Consider the following 14,361-nt stretch of genomic DNA (forward strand, 5'->3'; position numbering starts at 1 on the left):
TTTTTTTTTTTTTACAATTTCCTCTTCCTCTTCTGTAGGTTCCTCTAATAACCGGACTCTACCAGAGAAATAATTATCTTGCTACTTTCCAGGGCTAATTATGACATGAATCAAACAGTCCGAACACACTCCATAAAGCAGTGCTCTGAAAAAGAATCCTGCCTCATGGTGTTATCATGCAGGGTGGGAAAATGCTGGAGCCTCGTAGAGTAGGAGCACCATATATTGCAATATTTGCTGTTTTTTATTGTTGCATCTCCAGGTGCTGGTTGCTGGGAGACATTAGTAGTTTCATAAAGTCCTTGCTGAATTGCCATATCTAAAATTGCCTGTGACAGTCACCTCCTATAGGCCAGCTGATTTACCACTGATTCTTGTTTTTACCCCAGTTGCACAGGATGATTGTGTTTTCCAGGTCCCATTTATCTAGAAAATCAGTGTGTTTCAATCAAACCCACACCGTTTAATTTAAGAAAAGGTTTGCCCTCAGCTTTGATTGGACATTGATTGGACTAAAAAGACATTAATTAATTGCATAATGAAGCTTGATCCTTACTAGTTCCTAAAGTAGGGATAGCGCAGCGCCTGCTGCTTCGATTTAGATCATTCTTTTCTAAATCTGTCTCTTGTGTGTTCCCTAACTTTATGGGAGTGCAATACCTCTTTAATAAGGTATTTATCAAAATACTTCTTTAATAAAGTGACATAGCAAGCCAGGTAGCATATCAAAATGAAAGAAACACAACTCAATGGCATTATTTCTGAAGTTCCCATTGATTCTAAAGGTTAAAATTGTTTGAAACATACTACATTCACTTTTTGAGATGATGTCTATAAGTCAAACCTAAAGACAAAATGTGATATGTTGACCAATGATAACATATCCTCATTCACTTCTTGTAGGTCAGCAGTGAAATTATTATTATTGTTAATTGTTATAGTTGTACTGTTTGTTTTATTGCTGATTTGGATGTATGTGCCTTAATTATTTTCTTGTTCTTTTTCTGTCTCTTTCAGCCGAATTGTCCTGCCCATTTCAGTGGAGGAGGTGAGGACTCATTTGTTTACTGTTGTTTTATCAGGGACTGTACAAAAAAATTGACACTAAAGCAATGTTGAAGTTTTTGATTTAGCTAGATTGCTTATATCCATTTGCAGTACCCTTGTATTTTGGTTGTTTGGTTTTCCTATTGACATAGACGGTCGGCAATTAAAACCTAGAATATCTTTACAAATCATTTATTATAAACACAGTTACATCAACTTTTGTTGACGAACAGTTGTTTGTATTTTTTTTGAGCTTACTTTGTGTAAGAAAAATTTGTTAAAGTAAGTCCACATTTCACAATGCTTGTCTTATCTTTGTGGAGATTTTTTCCATTTTCAGCACAAGTGACAGTAAATACTCTTTGAGTTTTCCTTGCTGGAACGCTGTTTAAAATTCTCTAGGCTGCTGATAAAAATATTTCAATTATGGCCAAGCATCTGAACTTACTGCCTGTAGAGATGATGAAAGGCATTAAAGAGCAAATAGGATTTACACATGCTACACTGGTGGCTACAACACTTAACTGACATGTTGTTTTTGGAGTTAGCCACTCTCAGGACTGTCACTTTAGACCCCCTACAGATGTCCTTGCAGTTGAAACACATAGCTATCAGCTCCAGCATTGGTTTAGCTGTGTTTAATCGGACATACCAATGGCTGCTACTATGTTATCATGAGAGCTGGTTCAGCCTCTTCACCTTTCCCCTTCATTAGAGGTGTGTTGAGTTTTTAAGTTTCCTAACTGCAGTTGTATGTGAACCCCTTGCATTTTATAAGCTAAATTCTATTGGCTCATTCTCAATTTTAATCCAAATGTTCCATACAACACTTTACTCTTTGTTTTTCCATTACTTAACACAAAGCAGAAGCCAGTATTTGCCTAAGCCCCATAATCACTGTATGCTGTATGACCGGCTTTTTCTCTGATCCCTTTCAGTGAGAAGCATTAGCTGGATTCCTGTGTTAGTTGAGTAACTAGGTGTCACAATTATAACCGCTCGAGCTGGATCAAATCCGAATGAAATAGGAGTGGGCTCTGTAATCTGAGAAATTAATCATCATGTCATGTGTGTAACTTGCATAACATGTAATGGACTTTTTTTAACCACTCTCTGACAGTTTTATAGACATAACTATTAATAAATTAAGGGGGTACTGTAGGAATTGACTCACAAGAAGGATTTTAAAAAGAACAATAAAAGCAGGTATGGTATGGGAAAAGGTCCAAAATCATCCATCGATACTACACTTTCCATAATGCATCTCGATTGCATTGCTAAGCGCCGACATCTTTCACAATCCAGCAGCATACCATTTTAACCCAGTGATTGTTCTTAATAGGCAAAAAAAGGTTTGTTCACAGTCCACACCTTGTTTTTGTCAGTTAACTCTATGAAACCTTCCAACAAACATGACCGACAGCACTTTGCCTCAACACATTCAGTCCAGTGTGGATGACCACCGCCTGTCAGGTTTAGCCTGCTTGTCATTGTGCAGCCGACTGTTCTGTTCCCATCCCTGAGCTGCTCACAGAGGCCCGCAATACGCCCAACTTCCCTTGACAATGACACAACACACTGGTTACACACGACAAGTCACATTCCTAAGTTCCTGCTCATAGTGGCGAGGCTGAGCATCCACAGCTACCAAAGTAGGTAACCAACCTGGAGCAGCGCCGTGTCACTGGGGAGAAGAGGGCTTGGCTCCATTCAACTACAAAAAGATTTGTCCAACTAAACTACAGATTGCAGCAGATGTGTCACCGCTGGGCTTACCAACTGTCATTTAAGATTTAATAATAGAAGAGACAAAGATGCCACCTATTTCCCCAGTAAAGCATCAATGGACCAAAATGCAAAGTGGCTAGCATCTTTGTGTCAATGTTAGTATGTATAAAAAAAGAAAGAAAAACCTTTCACACTTTATTTTTTTGTGTGTGTAACTTGCACACACTACTGCCTTGTTGACCATCCATTCCACACACACATTCCACACACATTCACTGTTCCATGGCACATTGCATGGTACATCTTTAGGGCAACTCTAAAACGATTCTTTCTGTGTGCAAAGGAAGAGTGAGTGGGCCTGGCCAGGCCGATAGCCCTAGTGATGTGAGTCACTCTTTCCAGTGTCACATCAGTTTTGCCTAACTCAGGAAAGGAAGATCTTTGTATGGGGGTTGGAGGAAGAGAGGGGAAACGGTTAAGAAAAGGCTTACTATGCTGTTTTTCTGTTTGTGTCTGGGATACCTCAAGGGAAATGTTTAACGCAATCATTTCAATGAATGGTTATCTGAGGTCATGACGGAAGGATTCTCTCTTTAAACTTTTCTTTATATGCTGTTGTTATTGTAGTAGTTTTTTGATTTTGAAAGTTATAAATCTTTTACAACAAATCTGTTTTTTTTTCAGGGTTACACCATCACTATGTTGTGACATCCACCATAGAAATAATTTAGGAAGAATTCATCTGACATACCAATTTTCAGAGATTGACCTCCCAGTGTGCTAGTTAGCCACTACATTTGCTACCTTAAGTTTATGTAGAAGCAGGTGAATCATTTTTTGTTCCCATCAACTTAGTTTATCAAATAGATATAATGTTCTCAAGGAAAGTTCACCGTGCTGAAGTAAATAAACAACTTTCGACCATCTTTAAATACAATAAAATCAATACTGCTTTCTGTCCAATGTCTGCTAAATATCATTACAACCAGTTGACCTTTTTTCCTGCTGATATTTTGACTTATAAGCTAACTTAAAACTGCATTAATGCATTGTTTTGGCCACTTGGGCAGCAAGTTACACTTACAGCAGCAGAACAAGCTGTAAAGACTAAAATATATAATATAACAAAAATAGTGTGGCAAAAAGAGACCTGAACCATGGGTCATGAGCAAAAGAACGAGCTCCAGGATACAAGCGGCCAAAATGGGCTTCCTCAGGAGGGTGGCTGGTGTCTCCCCGTGAGAGAGGGTGAGACGCTCTTGGGGAGGAGGCCTAGGGAAAGACCCAGGACTAGGTGGAGAGACCCTGGCCTGGGATTGCCTCGGGATCCCCCGGTTAGAGCTGGCTAATGTGGCTCGGGAAAGGGATGTTTGAGGTCCCCTGCAGGAGCTGCTGCCCCCGCGACTCGACACTGGATAAGAGGATGGCGATGGATGGATGAAATATTGTTGTTGTATAAAGTTTGGCGAACATGTTGGCAAACCATTAGTTGTTTATGTATCCAACAGACGCAGAGCAACACTGTGTTTCTATTCATTTGCTGAAGTACAATATTCAGTGGTGTAGTGGTAGTTGATGAGGTGGGTGTACTGCTATGTAGATGGGTAGGTTCCCGAGAAGAAGGTGGAATATTCATTCCTTTTTAGTGCTGTTTAGTTAACACTCTACTATCTTTACCCGCTAGTTGCTAAATGTGTCCGTCATTTGGTGCAGTGAGTGTGTCCGAACTAATTTGCTGAAAACAAGGTTGATGAAAGTTAAGGTTGTTTGCCACAAAACCATAAAAATGAGCTGAAAGATGCTAAAAATGCTCCTTGGAGCTAAAGGACACTGTAGATTCGGTGATTATTCTCTGTGGCTTCCTCACTTGGAGCAACCTAATTTATATTACACATTTCATTTGATCCAGCATTATTTTAAAGGTATCAATGAGTGGTTAAAAGGTAATTCCTTTAAACATTTCAGAATTGATCAGCTTTTCTTTCGAAACTTCTTTTAGTCCACCACATAAATCGGTTCACAGTTTTGGCTTTGAACAGGGCATCAACACATTATTAGGGATGAGAAGATTGATTAAAGTCATTAAGGTACAGTATAAATGTATGTGTCAACAACAACAACAACCATGCTCTCCTCTTTTTTTTCCTCTAGTACCAAGTGGGTCAGCTGTATACAGTAGCAGAGGCCAGTAAGAGTGAAACGGGTGGGGGAGAAGGTGTGGAGGTGTTGGCCAACGAGCCCTATGAGAAGGATGGAGAGAAGGGACAGTACACCCACAAGATCTACTACTTACAGAGGTAGGTAGCTCAGAACTATTACACAGATTTGTACTGCTATGGCTTTGTTATTGCTTGTCTTTCTAAGGTCCGCACTGTCATGGTGATGGGACAACCGACTATTACGCGAGTCGGTTCAACTGGACGATAGTTGGTTGGCCTAGCAAGACTTTCAGCTCCACACCACAAATTAATAGATTTGGTCACAGGTTTGCGTGCGGCTGGGGGGGGGAGGAGGAGAGAGAGAAAGAGATCCACAAGACATAAAGGCTCCTGGGATTGGTTGATAACTCAAACTTGCAGAGAACCTTGACATCCTTTTAATTACACAGACTCTTACATTAGCATTGGTTACGGTCTCGTACAGTTGCCTGGTGCGCGGTCTCCTCGTGACAGCCTACCTACCATGTAACAAACATTTACTTTAACATAACTACTACGATAACATGATGTGTATTTGTACGTGATATCCATCGGTAATGTAGCCTATGAATTTCTGTGTAAACAATCATCTAAGATGCACGAGCAGTAAGACAACCGATTACATAGACTCGAGCGGTTCACGGTTCTTCAGTAGCCTGGTCCGCGGTCTCCTCGTGACAGCACACCTACCATGCAGCCTGCAACATCCTCTTCTCTAACATTGAACTTAACATAACTACCAAGATAACATGACGTGTATTTGTACATGATGTACTTCCCCATCAATAATGTTTGAATTGCCATGAACAAAATCCTCTAAGATACACTAGAAACAAGGCTTTGTTAATAACTCAAACTTGCCGAGAACCAAGATACCGCTTGACTACATTAGACTCGAGTGGTTGCACGGTTACAATTGGCCTCATTCACTAGTCTGGAGCGCTGTCTCCAATCTACAACTCTTCAACAACTCTTGCGGTGCTGCTCGGCTCGAGGTAGCCCATTTCCTGATTGATTCTACCACCACTCCAGTGGAGGCACTAATGAGGTAAAAAAACAAAAACAGGAGTGAGTCTGTTCTTTGACGTATGGCACTCGATTCTCCCGATTTAGTAACACAAGTCAGGTTAATTTACAGAGTCTTTGGTCAGTTCATCAACACTACACCGTCAAGACAGCCTGCTATTAGTCAACAGCAAAAGATTTGCACAGATTACACACTGCAAGCTAATCCAGTGATTTCACTGGAACAAAGTGATTTTGTTGCAACATTTTGAAACGCCATGTGACCAGAATGTTATGTTGTACAGTGAGCACACTGTACTTGCACACATTATCTGGATTCTGTCAATTTTCAAACATCAGAGACACTCTAGGATTATAGTGGAGAAGCACTTAAAGAACAGGAAACTGACTGTTAAAAAAAAGAAAAATACAAATTTCTTCCTAATGTGTTCTATATTTCTAAGTCTCTGTGTGTGAATACATTAAGCTACAAGAATTGGTGTTTTGTGACATACTTGCATACCAGTGTGACTACATTAATGCATGTCTGTGTCTCTGCAGTAAAGTGCCAACTATTATCAGTAAGCTCGCTCCGAAAGGTTCGCTCAAGGTTCACGAGGAGGCCTGGAATGCATATCCTTACTGTAAAACCGGTGAGTTCCACATCATACACACATGTTAGGTGCCCCCCCACCCCCACCCCCACTGTATACAGGTTAGCAACCTTTTCTCAGTCAGTGTTGTTATCCCATTGTACAATAAAGAGCAACCCCAGCTGTTTGTTTACGGTGCAGTGTTACAGTCTGTGTGTTGTGGAGTTTCACAAATAAAAAGCTTGTTGCTTGGAATCTGTGTATTATCTAAAACTATGTCTCTTCTCTTTCTGAACTGTCCTCGTTTCATCACCATCTACCTTTTCCTCTGATGCAGTCCTTACTGTGAGTACGTTTTTGAGTAAAACTAACATAATGACTATGATATAGGCAGTAGAACTAAAATGTTCAGTGAAATATTGTAAAACTTTACTTCTATTTTCAACAACGTTATTGGATATCATATATTTTCCTTCCATTTATGGTGTAGCCCTAACCCACAACAATATGATTGTTGACTGACCCTATCATGTATCTCTCCCATGCTTACAGAATGAATACATGAAGGACTTCTCTATCATGATTGAGACGTGGCACAAACCTGATATGGGGGATCAGGACAATGTGAGTCATGTGACTGGCTGTGGTCAGACTTTACCCTCCATATAGGTTAAAGCTATGGTGCGTAGTTTCTGTCGCCCCCAATGAGGAATTCTAAATAAAGACAACAAAACTGTTGGCCCGTCCACTCAATACAAGCCTTCTGCGATCATGCACCGTGTCCTCCATGCAGTTGCTAGTAGCCAAGGAGGACACAGAGGATTAAAATAACGTGTTGAACTCTTCAGAAGAGGTCATTATCTTTGCTTGAGTTTCTGTGCGTGAGCATAGGCGTCGATTTCGGTGGGGATGGTGGGTACGTGTACTTATCAGATTTCATGAGTCATTTTGTACTTTTTTTTTATTTTTTAAACCTCAAGCTCATTTTGTTAAACAAAATAAAGTTCATAACACATATAATTCTTGAGCGACAGATGCCAACAAAACCTCTGCCACAGGGCAGGCACAGGCACAGCCGCTCTGCTGCTGCACTGGCTACACGCTTGCATGCATGCATACATTCTATAATGCTTAACGTGAAAAAGCTTAACGTGGTTTAATGTAGGTTACCTAAACGATTATCACCATATCTTCATGAACACTTAAGCCTGTCGAAAAAAATGATTTATAAAAGTTATTTCACATAAAGTTTTCTTCTTCATTGGTGCTTATGGCGAGGAAAAAGCTTAACTTGGTTTAATGTAGGCTACCTATAACAATGATCAATGATTACCAAATTTCTCTCTCATATTGCTCCTCTAAACCACTGAAAACTGTCAAATTGAAATTTGGTAATTATTGATCGTTGTTTAGGTACGTTAGATCACGTTAAGCTTTTTTACGCCATGACTTATAAAGCCCATGAGAACCGTGGGGAGTCAACCCGTAGCCGCTCTGCTGCCCTGCGGAAAATGTGAAGCAGAAATGCTTAATGTCAGATAACGTCCATAATAATAAGACTTTGGGTTAGATTTGTTGACAGTTTTCAGTGGTTATGAGGAGCAATATGAAAGAGAAATTTTGGTGATCATAGTTTAGGTAGGGTGTACATTAAACCACGTTTTAATTCATTTACATTCGTAGTCTACAGGGCAGAGTCTTTCAAAACATGACCTTTGTGAAAGAGAACAAAACAGGAATGCGTCATTGTGCCCAGCACATCTGGAAACTGACCTCTAAATGTGTCTCTGTCCCCAGCACATCTCAAACCAAACTGACACCCATGATCTTCTAAACATAGCCATACTGAGAAATACATAGAGAGTTGTGTGGAGCTGAAAGTCTTAATTAGCTTTGTACAACTCATTTGGCAATGGCTTGAATGTAATGGACGTTCATTAATATAAGAAAATTACGCATTAAAGCTTTAACTGAAGAGTTGGACTTACATATGAGAAATTTTCAGTTTTACTGTTGTGGTAACAGAACTTCTAGAACAAATCAAAATGAATCCTAATGTAAGTAGCATCATGTCTCGGTTCAAAAAGGTAGTTGGAGTTGGTTAATGGGAGATCATCTGCCTTTGGCCTTGCTAATGCAAACACACTGGAAGAAAACGGGGACTGCATAACCCATTCTTGCGTCCAAATCTTTGCTAAAACACCTTGCACAGTTTAGCTGAAGCTAATGTGATGAAATCTCCTTGTGTTTGCTGGGATTCTTGATCTTAGATTTTTTTTTTTTTTTTTTTTTTTAACAAAGCCTGGGTTACATTAACCCAACACTCCCTTGTATGGAAATCCTGCACAAGTGAAACCATATTTTTTGTTGAACTTTACTCATATGCGTTCCTTGCCGTTGCCAAGCAACTGACGTAACTTGATGGTTTGATTTTGCTGCGCTGCAGGTACATGGACTGGAGAAAAGCAAATGGGAAAAAACGTCGATAGTTGACATTGACATTGCTGATAGAAGTTCCATCAGTTCAAAGGTAAGGGCAACATTTCTTAATAGACTTAAATATTTACGCATACCATCATAATCTTTTAAAGTGGCCGCTTAATCCACGCACTGTTTTATTTAAAAGTATTAAAAGTATTTAAATTAAATTTTAAGAGCAGCAGATACAGAAATATGTTCTGTATTATGTGGGCACACCAATTAACTACTATGTATAATGTAAAATTGTTTAGTAGTGTTGCATAGTTGTTTTGTTCCATGGCACATGGGATTTTCTGGTCTAGAAACACCGATTTTTCTCGCAGTGTAACTGGTCAAAAACTACTCATACACTATTGTTTGACCTGTGACTCTTTATATCCCCCCCCCCCTCGGCTCTACTGTATGTTTACGCAGCACATGTAGCTACTCAACATTCAGTATAATAAACCTGCTGCCTAATAGGTCGCTTCACATTTGTCATGGCTACTCTGTATATCATTGTACAGTACTTGTTGCGTTCACTCTTCAGGACTACAACCCAGATCATGATCCGGCCATCTTTAAGTCAGTGAAGACCGGCAGAGGGCCTCTGGGACCTGATTGGAAGGTATTACACCTCCAGTCGCTCTTCATTATGGCTCACTTCATTAAAGAAATTAAATGAATCGTTTAAAGGGCTGAAGACTTTGTTTTGATATCTGTTCATCCATGTGTTTGCAGAAAGAACTCGCTAACAACCCCAGCTGTCCACACATGTGTGCCTATAAGCTAGTCACTGTTGAATTCAAGTGGTTCGGACTACAGGGCACTGTGGAAAATATTATTCAAAAGGTATACTGTACAATTGTTCCTTTGTTTATGTTGATTCAAATAAGAAAATATGTGATAAATGTTGCCTCCTAGTGGCCAATATATGAATTTCTGCAGAGAGGAAAACTTTAATGACAACTTTAATATTTTCCCCTGCAACTATTGCCTAACTTCTCCTTTTCCATGGTTTCTCTGTGGCCTTTACGCTGGCTTTCTCACACACCCGCCCTGTCTTCTCAGGTGGAGAAGCGTGTCTTCACCCACTTCCACAGAGAGCTGTTCTGCTGGATTGACAGATGGATTGATCTGTCAATGGATGACATACGACGCATGGAGGATGATACAAAGGAAGAGCTAGATAAGGTAAATGAGCATAGTATACTCAACAGTGCACCACTGTTACGGACTGGAGTAGTGACTACTCTAGCGTAACCTGTTTTGTTGCATTACTTTTGTGGACGTTAGTTAGTTATAATAATTGGTATTGACTCCAAATATTGCCTAAAGGTGTGAAGCTGAATATAGAATTGTTGGCGACCTTTGTCATTAAAATGACTGGTTTTGCCTTAACGCAACTTGTTGATTTTTGTGCAATAACAAGAACGTTTTGGGATATAACAAGACAACATGATATAAAAAAATACATGTTTCTTGTTAAAATTGAATAATCTGGTATGTAGTAATAATTGTCATAACATGACATTTTTTGTTTTTTTATTTAAACAAGAATTGTTCATATTCTAACCAGAAGCTGAGCAAGTATTTTTTTGTCAGTGGCAGCAATATCTTGCTGTAGTCTTCACAATATTTCTCCTCATTGCTTTGCCCACAACAGCAGTGATTGTGCTGAATAAAAGAAATCCAGTATTTTTGCTCACTTTTCAGTAACACTTGTCTCTCTGTGTCATAGTTGAGGGCGGCTGGGGAAGTTAAAGGCATGGGAGCTGTTGACAATGACAACTGACTTGCTAACCCAGTGAGTATTAAACTTTTGGTTTTGGAAAGATTTAACATTAAGTAAATTTTTGGAGTGATCATTTTAACTTGTTCTGTTTTTCCCTTCAGATCACTCTCTGATACAGGAGCATTTGACTTCATTGAGCAAGCTCAGACTCTTCTCCTCGGACACTAGACCTAGAAACACTTGATAGGCATAATCAAGAATACCACACTTACATTCTAATAAAATTTGCTCTTAATAAGAGCTTATTACTGTAAAGCAATTGTGTGTATTTATCTACTCCAGTTGACAACAATAGAAGCTTTTAGTTTTTTTTTAGGAGACACGTTTGCAAGTTGGGGAATCCATTTTGAGGATGACGTGTTCTTGCTTATGTCTATTGGGTTGTCTTTTTAAAACATTAGGGGAACGGTGTGGGTTATCTCTAAGGAAACATTTCTGATTACTGTTATCCTTTTTTTTTTATTTCAGTTATTTGGGTTTTGTTCTTTTTCTTGATTTTGTATTTTCCGTTCCTCTGTGATTTATTGGTTGTTTTTATTTATTGTTTAAAATTGTGTATCCTGTCTACATCTGCAGGAGCTCCAGGCACTAGGAACCAATCTTAAAATGTGCACTTTTCTCGGTTTTGTCAAACTGTAAGTTCCTCCGTCCTCCTGTATCTCAAGTAATTTGATTTATCATAGCATGGAGGCTGGAGTATTGCAAAAAAAAAAAATCTGCTTATGATTTCTTTAAAAACTATTACATATGAGGTATTTACTTTGAAAAGACTCCATCTGAGGCATTTAATACACTTTGAGTAGTCTGGTGCTGTTTTTCAGGTGATTGGTTAGGCTCCATACAAAGACGCTTGCTGCTGTTTTGTAATCAGCTTCGGTGATGATAATGTATAGGAACCTGAACTCTGTGCATATTTCAAAATAATTGAGAGGTTATGCATTTCTGTCTTGAGTAAAAAAGTTTGGCCTATTCATTGTAAGTCTTGTCCTGTGTTGAATGAAATAACCTGGATTTTAATGTTGTGATTTACATAATTGTGTAGTATATTAAAGACAATTGAATTGTTCCTTGCTTTTTTATATTTGTATGGTACCTCTGCTGGGGAAAAATATATTAGTGAGCAATAGCTCATCCACATGTACTTTTACTACAGTAGTGGAAAAGACAACAATGATTGTGAGCTGCAGCCACAATTGTCCCTTGAATCAGAAGAAATGACCTGCGTCCAAAGTGCTCATATAATGTCAGTCTCCTTTTCAGAAAATGAAGTGTCTTTTATTATGTTTATGTATTTTCGAAAAAATGGTCTCTTTAGCAGGTGCGTTGTTGTTCTCAATTTCACAAGTATGCCTTTAAAGTTCTTAATGCTCTTGTTTCAACAATGAAACATTCAAATGAATCCTTCAAAATAAAAGCATTCCCATAAGCGTTAACTGCCTTAGCTGTGTTGGAGACAAATGATTCAGGTCAAGCAATTACTGCCAGAACGTTAATGTTGATTTTGAGGTTTAGTCACAGAACTAAATTTTGCTAAATAACTTGCAAATGTATTGCAGTTCTAATAAATGGATAAGCAATATATTAAATAGGAATTTTGTAGATATTAACACAATATGGCAGTTTTCTCATTTATGTGACAATGTCACGCTTTATTTTGAAGGTAAAGAAGGTGCCCGGATAAGGGACGGAAACAACATAAGCTGTGCTGTAACGTTACTGTCAGACTGCTGCTGTGGATTTCTACTGTACGTCTCTTTTCAAGTAGCTACGTTAGAAAAACTACGAAAAGTACTAACAAAGCATATCGGATAGAATACTATTAAAAACACTCCCACTCATACAGGTTGGTAATTCAAGTGTTAGCTAAGTGTTAGAATAAATAAGCTTGTTTTACATAGCGTTATCCGATGAAAACACATCTCTCAACAGCGGAGCATGGTTAACGTTGACGTCGTATCGTAAGCTAACGTAATGTGCAGGTAGCTCGACTTAAGTTCATGTTAAAAATAACCGAGTATGCTCGAGCACGATATGAATTCTTTTAGCTAGCTAGATACTCCGAGTGTGCTTAACGTGAGAGTCATATCCTAACCCTAGGCTTAAATTAGCAACGTTTGCTAGTGTAACAGTTAATGTTAGTGCTTTACTGTTGCAAGTATTGCATTTCTTTTAGTTTAGTATAGGTAATAGCGGATTTGCTTAATTGTCTTCCAGGGGCGGAGAGGATGGAGGAGAATGGGCTGCAGTCCGACGCCCAGCAGCCAGACCTCAGTTTGAGGAAAGAGAACTACGACGAAGAGAGCTTCAGGTTGGACTCTACCCTGCGACTATTGTTGCATCCGCGTTTGTCAAAAAGTTCATGCTTCCCTGCAAACATACGAGCCCCTTAGAACACTAAATGAATCATGCATGAAGTTATGCAACTTCATTTAGGGTCACCAAGTGACCACCACGGTGTAGGCGTAGGCTACAATAGGAAAATTATAACAACTACAAGATGAAAATATCGGTAGTAAATTGTTTGATTATGTTTACAAGTGTGCCTTGATAATATGGCGGTTTGCCATATTTTATCAGTTTTAGAGAAATGTTAATAGCTGTCAGACATCAGACATGTAGTCGCTAAGCATTAGCACCAAGATGTAGATTTCTGAATGGCCTTGGCTTGAGATAGTGTCAACTACACAATCTTCAGATTCTTAAGGGGATGGACTCATATACTGTAGAATGAGTAGTACATATATATATATATATTTATATATATATATATATATATATATAGTATATGTACACCTGTTGTAATGTGAGTTCTGATGAGTATAATGATTCTGATGTACAAGTGTGTGTATGTATAGGTATAGCTGATGCACGGTAAGCGGATCCTACCAACTATTGCACAATTGCACTGATACAGCCATAAAATAATTTTGCTTACCACGCGCTTATAAACGTAATAGCATGTGGGAAGAAACGGCTTGTGGATCTTGTGCATTAAGTAATAAGTGATTTAAAGTGCCTGACAGGGAATATTTATTGGAGGGTCACATGGTCTTTTCCGCCATACAAATGGTAGATTGTAGCCTCTTGCTTTGTGCTGTTCGGTTGTAGAGCCATACAAGACTGTTGCTGTGGAGGTGGTGACTGCTTAAGTTCCCTTGGCATATTTGGATAAATGCTTAATTTCTTGTTTTGATGTCAAACTAATGATCAGTGTCACTTGAACTGTAGAGAAGCCCAATCATGCAATGGCAAATATGGTATTATAATAAGAGGGTCTTTGTGATGGGCTGTGATGACACAATCTATATAGTGCATAATACAAAAGAGTGATTTTTCAAGCTGGAACAGATACAGTTTCTCCTCACATCTTGTGCCGTTGCCTTCTTTAGACAGAGAGGACACTGTCCACTTTTGGATGGAAAGTCAATCAGAAAGACAGGCTTTTCAATGTTGACATTCCCCGCTTTAGTCTTCACTTCAATTATACTTTATTGTTCCCTTTGGGAAATTTATTTCTGCTGACTACTTAAGCTGC

At 38.9% G+C, this 14,361-nt stretch overlaps 2 protein-coding genes across 3 annotated transcripts in view; both read left to right on the top strand.

The window, feature by feature from the left end:
- Positions 1–11,892, top strand: part of LOC116674983 (phosphatidylinositol transfer protein beta isoform) — a 13,281-nt gene extending 1,389 nt beyond the window's left edge. Inside the window, exons 2-12 of the mRNA XM_032507133.1 lie at positions 1,018–1,048; positions 4,927–5,072; positions 6,540–6,631; positions 6,909–6,916; positions 7,124–7,195; positions 9,018–9,101; positions 9,582–9,659; positions 9,773–9,883; positions 10,103–10,225; positions 10,773–10,838; positions 10,928–11,892. Of these exons, the coding sequence (XP_032363024.1) occupies positions 1,018–1,048; positions 4,927–5,072; positions 6,540–6,631; positions 6,909–6,916; positions 7,124–7,195; positions 9,018–9,101; positions 9,582–9,659; positions 9,773–9,883; positions 10,103–10,225; positions 10,773–10,826 (799 nt within the window). The 3' untranslated portion in view covers positions 10,827–10,838; positions 10,928–11,892. The remainder of the gene's footprint in view (positions 1–1,017; positions 1,049–4,926; positions 5,073–6,539; positions 6,632–6,908; positions 6,917–7,123; positions 7,196–9,017; positions 9,102–9,581; positions 9,660–9,772; positions 9,884–10,102; positions 10,226–10,772; positions 10,839–10,927) is intronic.
- Positions 11,893–12,490: 598 nt separating this feature from the next.
- The window catches only part of inpp5ka (inositol polyphosphate-5-phosphatase Ka), a 33,339-nt gene continuing 31,468 nt past the window's right edge, over positions 12,491–14,361 (top strand). Inside the window, exons 1-2 of one of the 2 annotated variants that reach the window (XM_032507123.1) lie at positions 12,491–12,669; positions 13,041–13,134. In XM_032507123.1, coding sequence (XP_032363014.1) covers positions 13,052–13,134 — 83 coding nt within the window. In that variant the 5' untranslated portion in view covers positions 12,491–12,669; positions 13,041–13,051. Of the gene's footprint in view, positions 12,670–12,738; positions 12,816–13,040; positions 13,135–14,361 lie in introns of those variants that run through there. The other variant, XM_032507127.1, reaches the window with a different exon arrangement.

Source organism: Etheostoma spectabile, chromosome 3 (assembly GCF_008692095.1).
Source record: "Etheostoma spectabile isolate EspeVRDwgs_2016 chromosome 3, UIUC_Espe_1.0, whole genome shotgun sequence".
NCBI lineage: Eukaryota > Metazoa > Chordata > Actinopteri > Perciformes > Percidae > Etheostoma > Etheostoma spectabile.